Raw genomic sequence first — 15,000 nt, 5'->3', positions numbered from 1 at the left:
TTGTGGTGGTATATATGTACACTGAACAAAATTATAAACGCAACACTTTTGTTTTTGCCCCATTTTTCATTAGCTGGACTCAGAGTACACAAAAGGCCTATTTTTCTGAAATATTGTTCACTAATGTGTCTAAAACTGTGTTAGTGAGCACTTCTCCATTGCCGAGATAATCCATGACAGGCATGTTTACACATAGGAGAATGTAGTTTTCTGAGGTCAGATTTGGTAGCTCAGCTGAACCAGACTGTTACTGAAGTGCAGAGGATGGATTCAGTGATGGTGGAGTAGACCTGTTTCAGCAGCTCCTGTGGCAGGTTAAACTTCCTCAGCTGGTGAAGGATGAAGGAAGTACAACCTCTGCTGGGCCTTTTTAACAATGGAGTCTATGTGAATGTCCCACTTCAGGTCCTGAGAGATTGTGGTGCCCAGGAACCTGAATGACTCCACTGCAGTCACAGTGCTGTTCATGATGGTGAGTGGAGGAAGAGCGGGGGGGTTTCTCCTGAAATCCACTATCATCTCCACAGTTTTAGCCTGAATGAGGCCGATGACTGTGGTATCGTCTGCAAACTTCAGGAGCTTGACAGAGGGGTCTTTAGATGTGCAGTCGTTGGTGTACAGAGAGAAGAGCAGTGGGGAGAGAACATAGCCCTGAGGAACTCCAGTGCTAAATTATACAGGTGCAGGATGTGAGTTTTCCCAGCCTCACTAGCTGCTGCCTGTCTGTCAGGAAGCTGTTAATCCACTGAAAGACGGAGGAGAGCTGAGTTAGTTTGGGCAGGAGGATGTTTGGAATGATAATGTTAAAGGCAAAGCTAAAGTCCACAAATAGGGTCCTTACATAAGTCCCTGCTCTGTCTAGATGTTGCAAAACATAATGCAGTCCCATGTTGACTCCATCGTCCAAAGATCTGTAATAATTTAATCATATTATTTTTGGATATTAAGACCAGTATATGTAATTGAAAAACATGCATCCTTTTAACACAGAATATTCTGACTGTTTACATATAAATGTGGCGTATTAGAGCAGAAGTAAATATTAATTAAAAGATACAGTGTTTCCGTGGTTACCGGAATCTAAACAAACCAGCGCTGCATTTATGAACTTTAATATGCATTATACAGAGGCAAGATGAAAAGAAAAATACCATCTACGTAAACATTACTAAACACAGTAAGTTCCCCTCAGAAATACATTCATATAAACTCCTCCCCTAATTGAATCGCGATCTGTTTAGCATCTCAACCGATTTGAATCGTCTCAAGGCTCGCGGTTAATCTTTACATCCCTACATGTGATTGATCAGAGTGTTTTTTCTCATCTTCCTCCAGGTTCAGGATGAAGGGTGGAGGTTTGGCAGGGAGTTGCAGTCCCTGCTAGATTCACCTTCATCACCTTCATCATCATCATCATCATCATCATGGCCAATCACCTGGAGCTGCTGACGGAGCTGCAGCAGCTGGATAAGGTGCCCAGTCTGGAACGACTCAGGGCCGCGCAGAAGCGCCGCACACAACAGCTCAAGCGATGGGCCGTCTACGAGAAGGAAATGCAGAACAAGAAGCGTAAGGGCGACAAACGGCGCGGCCACGGGAACCTGCGGGATAACCATAAAAGGGTTTCATTTGCAGCAAGTGTGGCCCTGCTAGAGGCCTCATCGAGGAACGATCCGGATGAAGGTGAGTCCGTGTAATCTAGAGTGATCAGACGTCCCAGTTTGGAGCAGTCGTGTAGTGATTATTTTCACCAACAGAGGGCGCTGTGGGCTGAACTTCTAATTTAGCCATGAAAAATTTACCTGGTCGAGAGCAGAGCGTTATTATTGTCAATTATTAAAAGAGACATCATTTCTAAATTAAAATAGGGCTGTGCGATAATCAAAAACATAAAGTCTCTAAATGTTCAGAACTTTTAACCGATTCTCGATATTTACGATTTTTAACTATTCAACTTGAAAATTTAACTACAACATGATTCCAGTTTCTTTTTCTTATATTAACCCTGTAGTTAAAGAAATTTATATTCCGAATGCAGCACACATGATGTAAATGTAAAACAAATGTCTTATTTAATATCTTTGCAGAAAACATGCGTGAACTACAACTACATCTTGTGCAAACGTGTCTTAAACATACAAACAAAATAATACAAGGAAAATGCGTCAAGGCAATTAGCGCAGTTTGTGAAAAATGTTACATTTAGAAAATATTGGTTAAATACGGTTTTATTTTTGTGTTCTGTTAGTGCTAGGCGATTTTTATGATTTTATCGATTAATTCGAATTTAATGTTTTGCCACGATTTTTTGTGGAATTCAGTTTTGAATAGAAATATTACCAAAAAAATACTACTAAAGCTACTGTTGATTACTTTTTACAGAACAGTTATAGTTAATAATAGTCTACTGGTATTTTACCTTCAGTCATTTTGACTCTCACCAAGTAAAAAAGTATATCAAGCACTTTAGGTTGAGTAGAGCCTGCGATTTCTGACCCAGTTCATTTGCTGGATTCCATGGCATGACATGACAGATGACTTCATACAGCATTAGTTTGATGGATAAAGCAAAGCTGCTAATATGCTTGAGGTTTTTAGAGGATATTCGGTCGTTTCTGCTTATTCTGGAAATTAGGAAGATAAACCATTTGTGGGTGTTTTTGATGCTTGACGTATTTGTGTAATTCTGACTCATTCCCTGAAACTTACTGCGCTTCACACATCAGCTAATTCATTAACGAGGTGATAAAGTCACACGCGTCAGGCTGTTGTCATCTCATATTTACTAATCACATTAAGCGTTGGTAAAGTGGGTCATAACCTCAGAGAAAGCGTGGTAAATGAGCAGCTGCTGACAGATCTGATCTCAGACTGACAGTAATGATTCATCTCATCCTGCCAGAGATGCAACAAAGAACACACCAGTCGCAATTAATTACGCAGTACACATTTACTGATGTCATCACAGCTGTCAATCATTCTCTTAAAGAACAACTTGAATCTTAAAGGCGCGGTTTGTATTCGTCACATGAAATATCACAAGATGCTATTATAGTTTTTATTCATATTTTAAATAATTTTTATTTTATTTTATATTTTCCAATTTAGTTGTTATTTTAGTAATTTTGTTTTTGCCATTTTTAATATAATTTTTTTATTTCTATATGGTTTATATTCATTTTAATTTCAGTTTTAGTCATTTTAGTACATTTTAAACAATGTAGTTTTTTTTTTAGTGTGTTAAACTAAATTAAAATGAGACATGTTGGCAACTAAATGAAATAAAAAACAACAAAGTTCAAGTTTTTTTTTATATTTTATTTCCATTAACGTTTATTTTATTTCAAATTACCAACTTTACGTTTAATAATTTTTAAGAAGTGCTGCATGCACAGCAGAGATTTGCTGTTTGGATTAAAACATGAAAGAAAATTTGTGATATTCCTTAAAAATGCTTTAATAAACTATTGTTATTATAACTTTGATATACTTTACAACAATGATGTACGTTATAATTAAAGTTTAAGTTAAGCCAAACTTTTATTTCGTCGGTTTGTAGTGAAGATCTGTGAGTTTCTGTGTTTTCTCAAGTGAAATATTGAAATGCTCTCATATAAAGTTCATGTGTTGATGATCTTATATTCATATAACCAGTCATAATTTTTATGACTGGTTTCCGTGAATCCGTCCACATTTTCTGCATCGTTGAAATCATCTAAACTTAAATATACATTTAAATAAATAAATACAATTTTAGAAATAAAAATAAATTAAACTGAAAAATATACAAAATTAATATATTACAAATAAATAACAGTGTTGCTGCAAACACACTAGCAACCAGCAACATTTGTGTTTGGTATAAATGACACAGAACATCTAAAGTGCATTCTAATTACAAACTTACATCGCAGTCTGTTCATTATTAAAATAAAGTACAGTCAAGCAAACACATAAAAGGTTACACTGGTCAGTTTAAACAGACCGTAGTATACCGGTCCACTTTGCTGTTATGCACGTTTTTGCTCATGTGAAGAGGATGATTTTCGTCTAGTTTACATTAAAAAAATAAAAAATATTTGAGTTTAACATTCAGATACATTGCGAATATGGAAACATTTGGATATGTGCAGAACGAGACATGAGCAATAACCTCCAAATACATCTCGTCAAACCCGCGCTCGCTCGTCCTCGTATGGAGCGGATCATTTTTCGGATCAGAAAAAAAAAGTTTTCTTTTTTTATTAACATTAAATTATTAAATCAAAATATATGAAATCAACTTAAAGTGCACATGGCATAATATCTTCTTTTTAACATAATAGCCGGACCTCTCATCTCCCAGTGTGCTGTGATGAAGTGAGCAGTTATCATCACAGAGCTCTCCGTCCCCCTGGACGTACACCCTTCTGCCGTGAGCGCAACAGAGGATGCTCGGGATAGTTCATCCACAACTGTTTTCTTCTCCTGTTCATAAAGATCTGGCACAATCTTTTTGCTGAAGTGTGGATGCCGTAACGTGGCTCTACGCACCGTCACGGTTTTACACTCTAACCTCTTTCCTTCATCATTATATCTGACAGGGAAGCCAAAATGCGCGGGGCGTTCAAGCTCCTCCGTTCCTCCGCTCTCCATGACCACTGAGTGTGGACTGAACATGCGCAACTTTTTTTTTTATAAATCAATCCGCAGGTCACGTGTGTGCCGAACCGAAGATATTGATCCGAACGGATCACGGATCAATGACTATCCGTTGCACTCATTTGAAAACATTGCAGTTGCATTTTAAAATACAACAACGAGCACCACGAAACCATTTAAAGAGGCGCATTCAGCGGTCTCCTTGACGAGAAACAGTCAACAAAGTAAAATGATTTCCAACGTATGGCGCGCTCTCTTCATTTTATCAAATGATCATAATCACATCTATTCATTTTATAGTCCTGCTACTAGCATTTTATTCAGACTAAAACCCCTTTAATTCTAAATAATAATACCGCTGCGGACGCATTTTGCAGCATTAAGGTTATTAATTGATCGTTAATTTAAACGAGGATCGATCATGGAAATTATCGAATATTGACATCCCTAAATACATATGAGTTGGATGGAAAACTGGTTATTGTCTGCATCAAACCATGCTTCCGAACAAATGTGATTCACGGTTCTGGGCAGCTCCAGGACAGCTGTCTCTCCGAGCGCGGTGCTGTCTGTGAGCGGCGGAGTAACGTCAGAGACAGTTTACTTTGGTAACGTCACGCTGCAGTGTTTGTGAGAGCTGACAACTTCTCCACCCCATTTACAGAGTAAAATTCTCTGACTACCTTTATCTCCCAGGACTGTTGTTGAATCTTCCAAAAGTTTTGGCTTGGGGTCCTTTACATGCGCAGCAGCACTTTCCAATGCAACAATAACACGGGGCTGCCCGCCGACGTGCCTGACTTTAAATCGGCGCTACTAAACACGGATATCGGCCGATATATTAGAAAATGACAAATATCGGCCCGATATATCGGTCGACCTCTAGTATCATTTGTATATTATAGTATTGTTTTGTTGTAATATATTAATTATTATGCTCAATATAATAATGTTAAATATAAAATACATATAACAATATAAATATATAATATATAATTACATAAAAATAAGTAAAATAATAATTAAGTATATTATTATATTTACATAATAATATAAATACATAAAAATAAATAAAATTATAATAATTAAGTATATTATTAATTAGTATTTTGCAGTAATATTGCTTTATATAAATATATAATTGTGCATGTCTACATAAAACCAGGAGCTCTTTTAAAAAAAACATTTAAATTGCAATTGCAGTTTTGCCATAAAATTCGCTTAACTTTTTTTTTTTGTCCTCCAAATCATTTTGCCCTAATTTCTGGCATAAACTGCTGAATTTGGCAGAACTGTCTTTTATTGGCAGAAGAGGATGTTGTTTCTCAGTTATTGTTTTAAATGACTAGTGAGTTCTGTGTAACCAGAAATCAATGGAGGAGAAAGAAGAAGCTGAACTCGTTTGAAATTTTTCTGTCTCATCTGTGGTTTATTTAGCCTGTGTCGACAAACCCACACACACACGCTCACACACTTACAGCCAGTGAATAACCCTAACTCTAACACCTTGAATATCTCAGAAGCTGTTTCGAAGAAAATCAGTCATCAACCACAAGATGCTGCATTTCTTTTCCTGTTTTTTGGTTTCCTCTGAACTGAAATACACAGATGCATACGATGATCATCTAGTGCAGATCGTGTGTTCAGACTGGTTCAGGTCAGATCCAGATCCGAGCAGCAGTCTGATGCTCCACGGATCATCTTCCTCCCACCAGACATATGAGTTTACTAACCAACAGACAGACTGACAGACGCTCTGATCGCACAGGAAGAGCTGACTGAAGGAGTATATGCAAAAAAACAAACAAAAACACATATTGAGAGTCCAAATGCATTGACTGCATGATGAATAAAGTCCACTGGATAAAGTTAGAATGTCCTTATGATTAAATTTATGACAGGAAAAAATATATATACACACACACATATACAGTTAAGTAAAATCTGGTAATAGCCAGTGCACCATGTGAAATTGTTACATTTTAGACACAATGTTCTGTTGTTTCTCTTTCGTCAACAAAACTAGTTCCAAACAAAGCTGTATCAGGATATTTGTGCAACACTTGCGATGTTTCGTTCCTGAATAAATCTGTTTTTGAATTAATCATCTGAGTCAATGTTTCAGTGATCCATTCATTTAAACGGGGACTTGATTTGTTTCAAAATAAATCATCCATTTTAAATGAATCATTTGAGCCAGTGATTCAGTGATCCATTCATTAAGAAAGGGACTTGATTTGTTTCTAAATGAATCAACCATTTTGAATGAATTGTTTGTTTGATCGAATGATTGAATGAATCATTCATTAAGACAAGGACTTACCTGTCTTCAGCACAAAAACACACTCAGCAAAATATTGTTTAATCATTGTTATCCAGAAAAACCGAAACAGTATCGAGATATCATTTTTGTCAACATGTATTTACTCATTTCACTCGCACAAAAGCAGATTCAGTATGTGTGTGTGTGTGTGTGTGTGTGTGTGTGCGTGCGTGCGCACTCATTAAGTCCTCATCAGGTCACTGCTCATTCACTGTGTCTCTTGCTGTCTTTGTATCAGAGCTCCAAATTAAAATTCTTTGGTCATCACTCGTCACAACAGTACGTACCACACATTTTACAGATGTTTGTCAGTGGTGCTAAGGATCTGCAAATCATTCGCCATCGTCCTCAGTTATCTCTCCTTACTCTTTATGTGGTAAGTGTAATTATATGTACTGTAATGTAACAGGGGACCGTTAACATTCGTAATGTAATTCCTTTGTCTTTCTCAATACTATAGACTGCATAAAAACATAGATGAAGTGTGTGTGTGTGTGTGTGTGTGTGTGTGTGTGTGTGTGTGTTTGAGTGAGTGTGTGTGTGTGTGTGTGTACATTTGATGAGCTTGTAGTTTAGTAAGCAGAAACCACTCGCTGCAACAATATACACCCATACATCCTCATGCCAGCCTGCTCCGTGTGTGTGTGTGTGTGTGTGTGTGTGAGTGTGTGAGTGAGTAATCAGCGATGTGGATCAAATGTTTGTCGTTCTTCAGTAATGGCTTGTTTGGGCTCCACCAGAGATCACACGATAACATTTCATTATGACGGCAGCAGTGATTCCCATGTGAACGTGGACCATCATGCATTACTTTAGTGCACTAGAGTACTTCGATATCATGGCATCCATATGTATATCAAAGAGTTGTTTCTGCTGAAAATTTAAAAAAATATATATTAGTCTGTAATATTATATTACAACCAACGAAGGTGATGCTGAAATCTTGGGGTCAACCGATATGTGTTTTCAGAGCCAAAACCGATTATTACAGATTAAGTAGACACATAACTGATATTTTGGACCGATATATATGTCTGGTGTAAAAATTTAAATTAATGTCAAAATTAAGAATAAAAAGAGCTCTAACAAAAACTTTCTTTAATGCTTTAAAATTGTTTTATCAGTTTTAAAAATGACCGATAACGATAAAAAGCTTAATATCTTAATATATTAATAATAAGATTAAAGTCAAAATTAAGAATGAAGAGAGGTCTAACAAAAACTTTCTTTAATGCTTTAAAATTGTTTTATCAGTTTTAAAAATGACCGATACCGATAACCATAAAAAAGCTTAATATATTAATAATAAAATTCATGTCAAAATAAAGAATAAAAAGAGCACTTACAAAAACTTTCTTTAATGCTTTTAAATTGTTTTATCAGTTTTAAAAATGACCGATAACGATAAAAAGCTTAATATCTTAATATATTAATAATAAGATTAAAGTCAAAATTAAGAATGAAGAGAGGTCTAACAAAAACTTTCTTTAATGCTTTAAAATTGTTTTATCAGTTTTAAAAATGGCCAATACCGATAACCATAAAAAAGCTTAATATCTTAATATATTAATAAAATTAATGTCAAAATTAAGAATAAAGAGAGCTCTAACAAAAACGTTCTTTAATGCTTTTAAATTGTTTTATCAGTTTTAAAAATGACCGATACCGATAACCATAAAAAAGCTTAATATATTAATAATAAAATTCATGTCAAAATAAAGAATAAAAAGAGCACTTACAAAAACTTTCTTTAATGCTTTAAAATTGTTTTATCAGTTTTAAAAATGACCGATAACGATAAAAAGCTTAATATCTTAATATATTAATAATAAGATTAAAGTCAAAATTAAGAATGAAGAGAGCTCTAACAAAAACTTTGTTTAATGCTTTTAAATTGTTTTATCAGTTTTAAAAATGGCCAATACCGATAACCATAAAAAGCTTAATATCTTAATATATTAATAAAATTAATGTCAAAATTAAGAATGAAGAGAGCTCTAACAAAAACTTTGTTTAATGCTTTTAAATTGTTTTATCAGTTTTAAAAATGGCCAATACCGATAACCATAAAAAAGCTTAATATCTTAATATATTAATAAAATTAATGTCAAAATTAAGAATAAGGAGAGCTCTAACAAAAACGTTCTTTAATGCTTTTAAATTGTTTTATCAGTTTTAAAAATGGCTGATACCGATAACCATAAAAAGTTTAATATCGGTGCCGATAATCCATCAAAAACAACTGAAACCACAGCTACTTCTGTGATTCCTGAGAACATTTGATCTCATCGCTGCTGCTTCTGTTTGTTTCTTCAATAACAATAATTTACGCTGTCATTGAATATATATTTGATAATGGCAGCCCTTGTGAATATGGGACACACAGTAGTAGTCAGCGGTTTGATCATGGTCACTCTGTAGTGCACTAGATTCTCAAACGCACTGTCACTCACAGGACATATTCGTCTCTGTCTGAATGATTCATGAAGCTCTAGAAGCACACAGACTCACTGCAGACGAGTCTGTGACTGAGGGAAGAAGAACATTTAGTCCTTTAATCTGTTTATTTCCTGACGCGGACAGTAAAAACATGCTGTAAAGTAGATGTTTGAGAGATGACTTGAGTGTGCAGTTAGAAGAGGCTCTTAGATTTACTTTTTTAGACACTGTTTACTGTGATGCACTGATGTTTGTTAGAGTGATTCTGTTGATTCCTTACAGATCCTTACAAGAAACCAACGTCCTTCTTCTGCTTCTTCAGAATATCCGTCTCGTTTTCCAGTACAAATATCTAAACATTCATAAATCGAAATGCATTTACAGTGACAAAAGATAAGAAGTGTCCAAGTGAAGTTTGTGCTTCAAACAAGAAAAAAATCTACTTTTCTGACCCTATTGGCAGATATTTGCTCTTGTTTTAAACATAAACTCACTTTATTTTCACTTAAACAGTTCTTATCTTCTGTCATTGTGCATCTCCAGTAAATGCATCCGGATATAAGAATATTTAGATATTTGTGCTGGAGATACTGAGCAAGAACAGTACATTTGCAGGGAATTATAAATCTTTTTGCATTAGCATTAGAAATGACTCACAGCTTTATTAAACCACTGAATATCACTAATTAGAGAGCTGGTTGCTCTGATGCTGCCAGATATCCTCTCTGATTCTCATTGATCCATTCATATCAGACGCTTCCATAATGAGCTAAATCTGAAAATCTGACATCAGCATCATTATCATTGTCTCTGAGTCGTTATCATCTGATTATTACAACACTGAACAACATCATTCTGTTTTACAGGCTCGTTATCAAACTGCTTATTAATGTCCTAAACTTGATGTGCTGTGTAACACGCTCCTATGTAAAAAAAAAATTTAATTAATTTGGAATGAGCTTTTGAAGTCACTAATAAAATAAAGTAACCAATTAAAAGAAAATAAAAAATATTGTTTGATGCATTTCATGTATGCAGCTGCAATATCATTATTCCAGTAAATATTTGAAATATAGAAATGCAGTAAATATACAAAACACAAAAAACATCTCATTTTCAGAACTTGAAGAACTAAAATAAAACAACTAGATTGATAAATAAAACCCATACGAACTATTTAAAATCCTTACAAAAACAGAAAATACAAAAATAACTTAATAACTTAAATATATACAATTATCTAAAAAATATTAATTATAAGTTTTTTTATTATAATAAATGTATTTAAATTATTTTCATTTAGCATTTTTATGATTTAATTATTAGCTTTTTATTAACTCTATTAAACCCTGATTAAGATGCAGTGCATTATTGTATTATTGTATATGTATTTAAAAAAGTGCAAATGGATACTAAAGGTGTGTTGGTTGTGTGGATTAAACTCCTCTGATCAGTGATGTGTGTGTGATGAAGCCGAGTGTTTGCGCTGGTCCTGCAGAGATGACTGTAATTATCTCTGTCTGTTGATGAGAAGCTGTGTGACGCTGCACTGAAAAGAAAACACAGCAGTAATGAGTGCATGCATCTGTTCATCGCGTGTGTGTGTGAGTGTGTGTGTGTCATCTCTCCGCTCATTAAAGCCCACTAGAGGTCCTGATGCGAATCCACATGCAGCGTCCTGAGATCAGAGCACTGACCCTCATCCTCATCCTCATCATCCTCCTCACAGCCGGCGCTGATAAGATGAGGGTGTTGGGTGCGGCTCTGCACTTCCTGTCTCTGTTTTTATTGGAGTGGGTTTTATCTTTCTGGAAGCGTCTGCGTGTCCTCCCTGCACAGGAATGCAGTCGCTGCACCAAGAGGATCTTTCTCCTCGTCTTCTGTGGGAGGAGAACGAACACAAGTCTCTGTGTGTGACTGTAAACACGGCACGCCAACAACACTGAGCTACACGACATCTTCATTTCCTCTGCTGTGAGAAATGAAACGCATGGAGTATAAACGTTTGATTTAAAGAACTCAGACACTCAGTGATCATGCCGAACTCTAGAACACCGAAAAGACTAGAGTTCACTTCAGCACACACACACACACATACACACACACACAAACCGCTTCCACCGTGTTAACTTAATGTGATTAGTATAGGGTTATTATCATTAATTAACACTAAAACCATAAAAAAATTTAACTAAACAAATAAAAATGAAAATGTACATATATAAATATAATAAATAAAAAATTATAAAAATGCAATATTAGTAAAACAAAAAAAATAAAGAGAAAATATAAAGATAAGTCCTAATTGAAGACGCAGACGGTGTGTCAGTTCTGCTCTGTGTGATTGATGGGAATATTAATCTGAAGAGATGTGAATGAATGTCTTTGTCTCTCTGTGTGTTTCCTCTCAGTGCGATATCTACTGAAGAACAACGTGTGTCCTGATCTGTGTAACGAAGACGGACTGACAGCCCTGCACCAGGTGAACACACACAGACACACACAAACACACACACACAGACACACACACACACACACACACACAGACACACACACACTCTCTCTGCTTATTACTGATCTACTTCAAAGTAAAGAGATGGTTGTTTGTTTTTATCTCTCTCTCTCAGATCTTCTGCACACAGTGTTCATTTGATCCTGTCCTGTTTTAGTTTTAGACTAAATCTCTTGGAATTTTAGTCTAGTAGTAGTCACTTAAATTTTAATCACATTTTAGTCATGCTGCATGATGGCTAATCTGATAAAGACAGTTATTTTACTCAAAATGATAATCGTGATTACTGATCCATGATTGTTTGATGGAAGATTGCCACAGAAACAAGAATATTTGCCAGGTTGAGAAGATAAATCAAACACAGGGAAGAGAACGTGTCCTTCAAGAGAAGGATTTAAACTTGTGGAGGTCTACATTTTTTAATCCTCTTTTTTTTAAGAAGAAAAAGAAGAAGAAAATTTTGAAGATTTTGAAATTGGAAGAATTTTGATCTTTTAAACTATATTTTATATATCTGCTGAAGGTGAACCAAAAACAACTGATAGCAGCTCTCAGTGATATGTGTCGGGTCCCCGCTATAATAACAGCAACATTCACAAATGCTTACAGAACAAGCGGGAACCCAGTGTGCCTGTAGCTTTCTCTATTTCAGTTTTATCACGTGATAGAAAGTCTAAGGCCATCTCAAGCCGAAGGGCAAACTCATCTAATCTGCGGCCTATTATGCATCAAACTAAGATTGATATAAAGACACAAAGCACAGCCATCAAGTTAGCATCAAACAATCTGGATTTTATGTTTCTAAATGAAACATGGCTAGAAGACAGCTGCAGTGCAACAGTCCTAAATGAAGCAGCCCTTCCTAACTTCACTTTCATGAGTGTCTGCAGGACTGTTAGGAGAGGTGAGGGTGTAGCTGCTCTATTTAAAGATGTCTATCAATGCAAGCAAGTGTCATTTGGTCAGAACTTGTCTTTCGAATATCTAGGGATTGTGCTGAAAGGTGCTCCACGCATTCTGTTTATTATTATTTACAGGCCTCCAAAATAGACGAAACTTGAAATTCACTATAGCATCTATAAAGACAGCCTTCATGCTTTTAATGTGAAACTAGCCACAGCTAGACAGAATTTCTTCTCAAACCTTATAAACAGTAACTTAAATAACACGCGTACTCTTTATGCCACTGTTGAGAGACTGACAAACCCCCCAAGTCAGATTCCCAGTGAAATGCTCTCAGACAGCAAATGCAATGAGTTTGCATCCTTCTTTTCTGAGAAGATCATTAATATCAGGAAGGCGTTTAGCACATCCTCAAGTAATGCAGAGGTCAGACAGATTAGGCCACAATATCAAAAAGATACTATGTCTATTTTTGAAGCAATTGATAGCAAAATTCTGGAAGACAGTGCAGCACCTAAAATCGTCAACCTGCTATCTTGACACACTTCCCACATCTTTTTTCAAATGTGTGCTTAACTGCTTAGAAGCAGATCTTTTAGACGTGGTGAACGCCTCACTTCTTTCTGGGACATTTCCAAACTCCTTAAAAACTGCAGTTGTTAAGCCCCTCCTGAAAAAGAGCAATCTTGATAACACCATTTTGAGCAATTTTAGACCAATATCTAATCTTCCTTTTATAGGTAAAATTATAGAGATTATATTATATTATAAAATTATATTTTAATCAGCTGAACAAATACTTAAACTCAAATGGATACCTGGACAATTTTCAATCTGGTTTTCCACCGCATCACAGCACAGAGACAGCACTCATTAAGATAATAAATGATATTCACTTAAATTGTGACTCTGGCAAAATATCGGTGCTGGTATTGCTAGATCTCAGTGCTGCGTTTGACACTGTCGATCATAACATACTACTAGAGAGACTGGAAAACTGGGTCGGGCTTTCTGGGATGGTACTCAAATGGTTCAGGACATACTTATAAGGGAGAGGCTATTATGTGAGTATAGGAGAGCATAAGTCTAAGTGGACGTCCATGACATGCGGAGTCCCACAAGGCTCGATTCTAGCACCGCTCTTGTTTAGCCTGTATATGCTCCCACTAAGTCAAATAATGATAAAGAACCAAATTGCCTATCACAGCTGTGCTGATGATACCCAGAATTAGCTAGCCGTGTCTCTAAATGACTACAGCCCAATTGACTCCCTCTGCCAATGCATTGATGAAATTAATAGTTGGATGTGCCAGAACTTTCTTCAGTTAAACAAGGAAAAAACTGAAGTCATTGCATTTGGAAACAAAGATGAAGTGTTCAAGGTGAATGCATACCTTGACTCTAGGGGTCAAACAACTAAAAATCAAGTCAGGAATCTTGGTGTGATTCTGGAGACAGACCTTAGTTTCAGTAGTCATGTCAAAGCAGTAACTAAATCAGCATACTATCATTTAAAAAAACATTGCAAGAATTAGATCTTTTGTTTCCAGTCAAGACTTGGAGAAACTTGTTCATGCCTTTATCACCAGCAGGGTGGACTATTGTAATGGGCTCTTCCCAAAAAGACCATTAGACAGCTGCAGCTCATCCAGAACACTGCTGCCAGGATTCTGACTAGAACCAGAAAATCTGAGTATATCAACCCAGTCCTCAGGTCCTTACACTGGCTTCCAGTTACATTTAGGATTGATTTTAAAGTACTTTTACTCAAATATAAGTCACTTAATGACCTAGGACCGAAATATATTGCAGATATGCTCACTGAATATAAACCTAACAGAGCACTCAGATCATTAGGATCGAGTTAGTTAGAAATACCAAGGGTTCACACAAAGAGATCAGATGTGCTAAAACACTAGTCACATTTAAATCTAGACTCAAAACTAATCTGTTTAGCTGTGCTTTTATTGAATGAGCACTGTGCAATGTCCGAACTGATTGCAATATATATTTTCACAGTTTTTTATTTTATGTGAAATCATTTTCTGTTTTAAATTAATTTTAAATAAGTCAATTTTTTAATCATTTTAAAAGTTTTAAAATTGCTTGTTTTATTCTTGTTCTTCATTATTATTTTACTTTCTTTTATGTAAAGCACTTTGAATTACCATTGTGTATGAAA

At 35.7% G+C, this 15,000-nt stretch overlaps 3 protein-coding genes across 4 annotated transcripts in view; 1 reads left to right on the top strand and 2 right to left on the bottom strand.

Annotated features, from left to right (window-relative positions):
- Positions 1 to 15,000, bottom strand: part of LOC132151479 (PRELI domain containing protein 3B-like) — a 401,075-nt gene that overhangs the window by 108,690 nt on the left and 277,385 nt on the right. The gene's annotated exons all lie outside the window — the stretch shown is intronic.
- The window catches only part of ppp1r16b (protein phosphatase 1, regulatory subunit 16B), a 40,093-nt gene that overhangs the window by 8,694 nt on the left and 16,399 nt on the right, over positions 1 to 15,000 (top strand). For both annotated transcript variants that reach the window (XM_059559583.1, XM_059559584.1), the window contains exons 2-3: positions 1,336 to 1,683; positions 11,815 to 11,885. In XM_059559583.1, the coding sequence (XP_059415566.1) occupies positions 1,425 to 1,683; positions 11,815 to 11,885 (330 nt within the window). In that variant the 5' untranslated portion in view covers positions 1,336 to 1,424. The remainder of the gene's footprint in view (positions 1 to 1,335; positions 1,684 to 11,814; positions 11,886 to 15,000) is intronic.
- The window catches only part of LOC132151476 (neurexophilin-2-like), a 199,281-nt gene continuing 185,455 nt past the window's right edge, over positions 1,175 to 15,000 (bottom strand). The window contains exon 3 of the mRNA XM_059559586.1: positions 1,175 to 1,270. The gene's annotated coding sequence lies outside the window, so the exon portion shown is untranslated. The remainder of the gene's footprint in view (positions 1,271 to 15,000) is intronic.

This window comes from Carassius carassius, chromosome 10 (assembly GCF_963082965.1).
Source record: "Carassius carassius chromosome 10, fCarCar2.1, whole genome shotgun sequence".
Taxonomy (NCBI): Eukaryota; Metazoa; Chordata; class Actinopteri; order Cypriniformes; family Cyprinidae; genus Carassius; species Carassius carassius.
The sequence above is the reverse complement of the archived record's forward strand: the minus strand, read 5'-3'. Positions and strand labels throughout refer to the sequence as shown.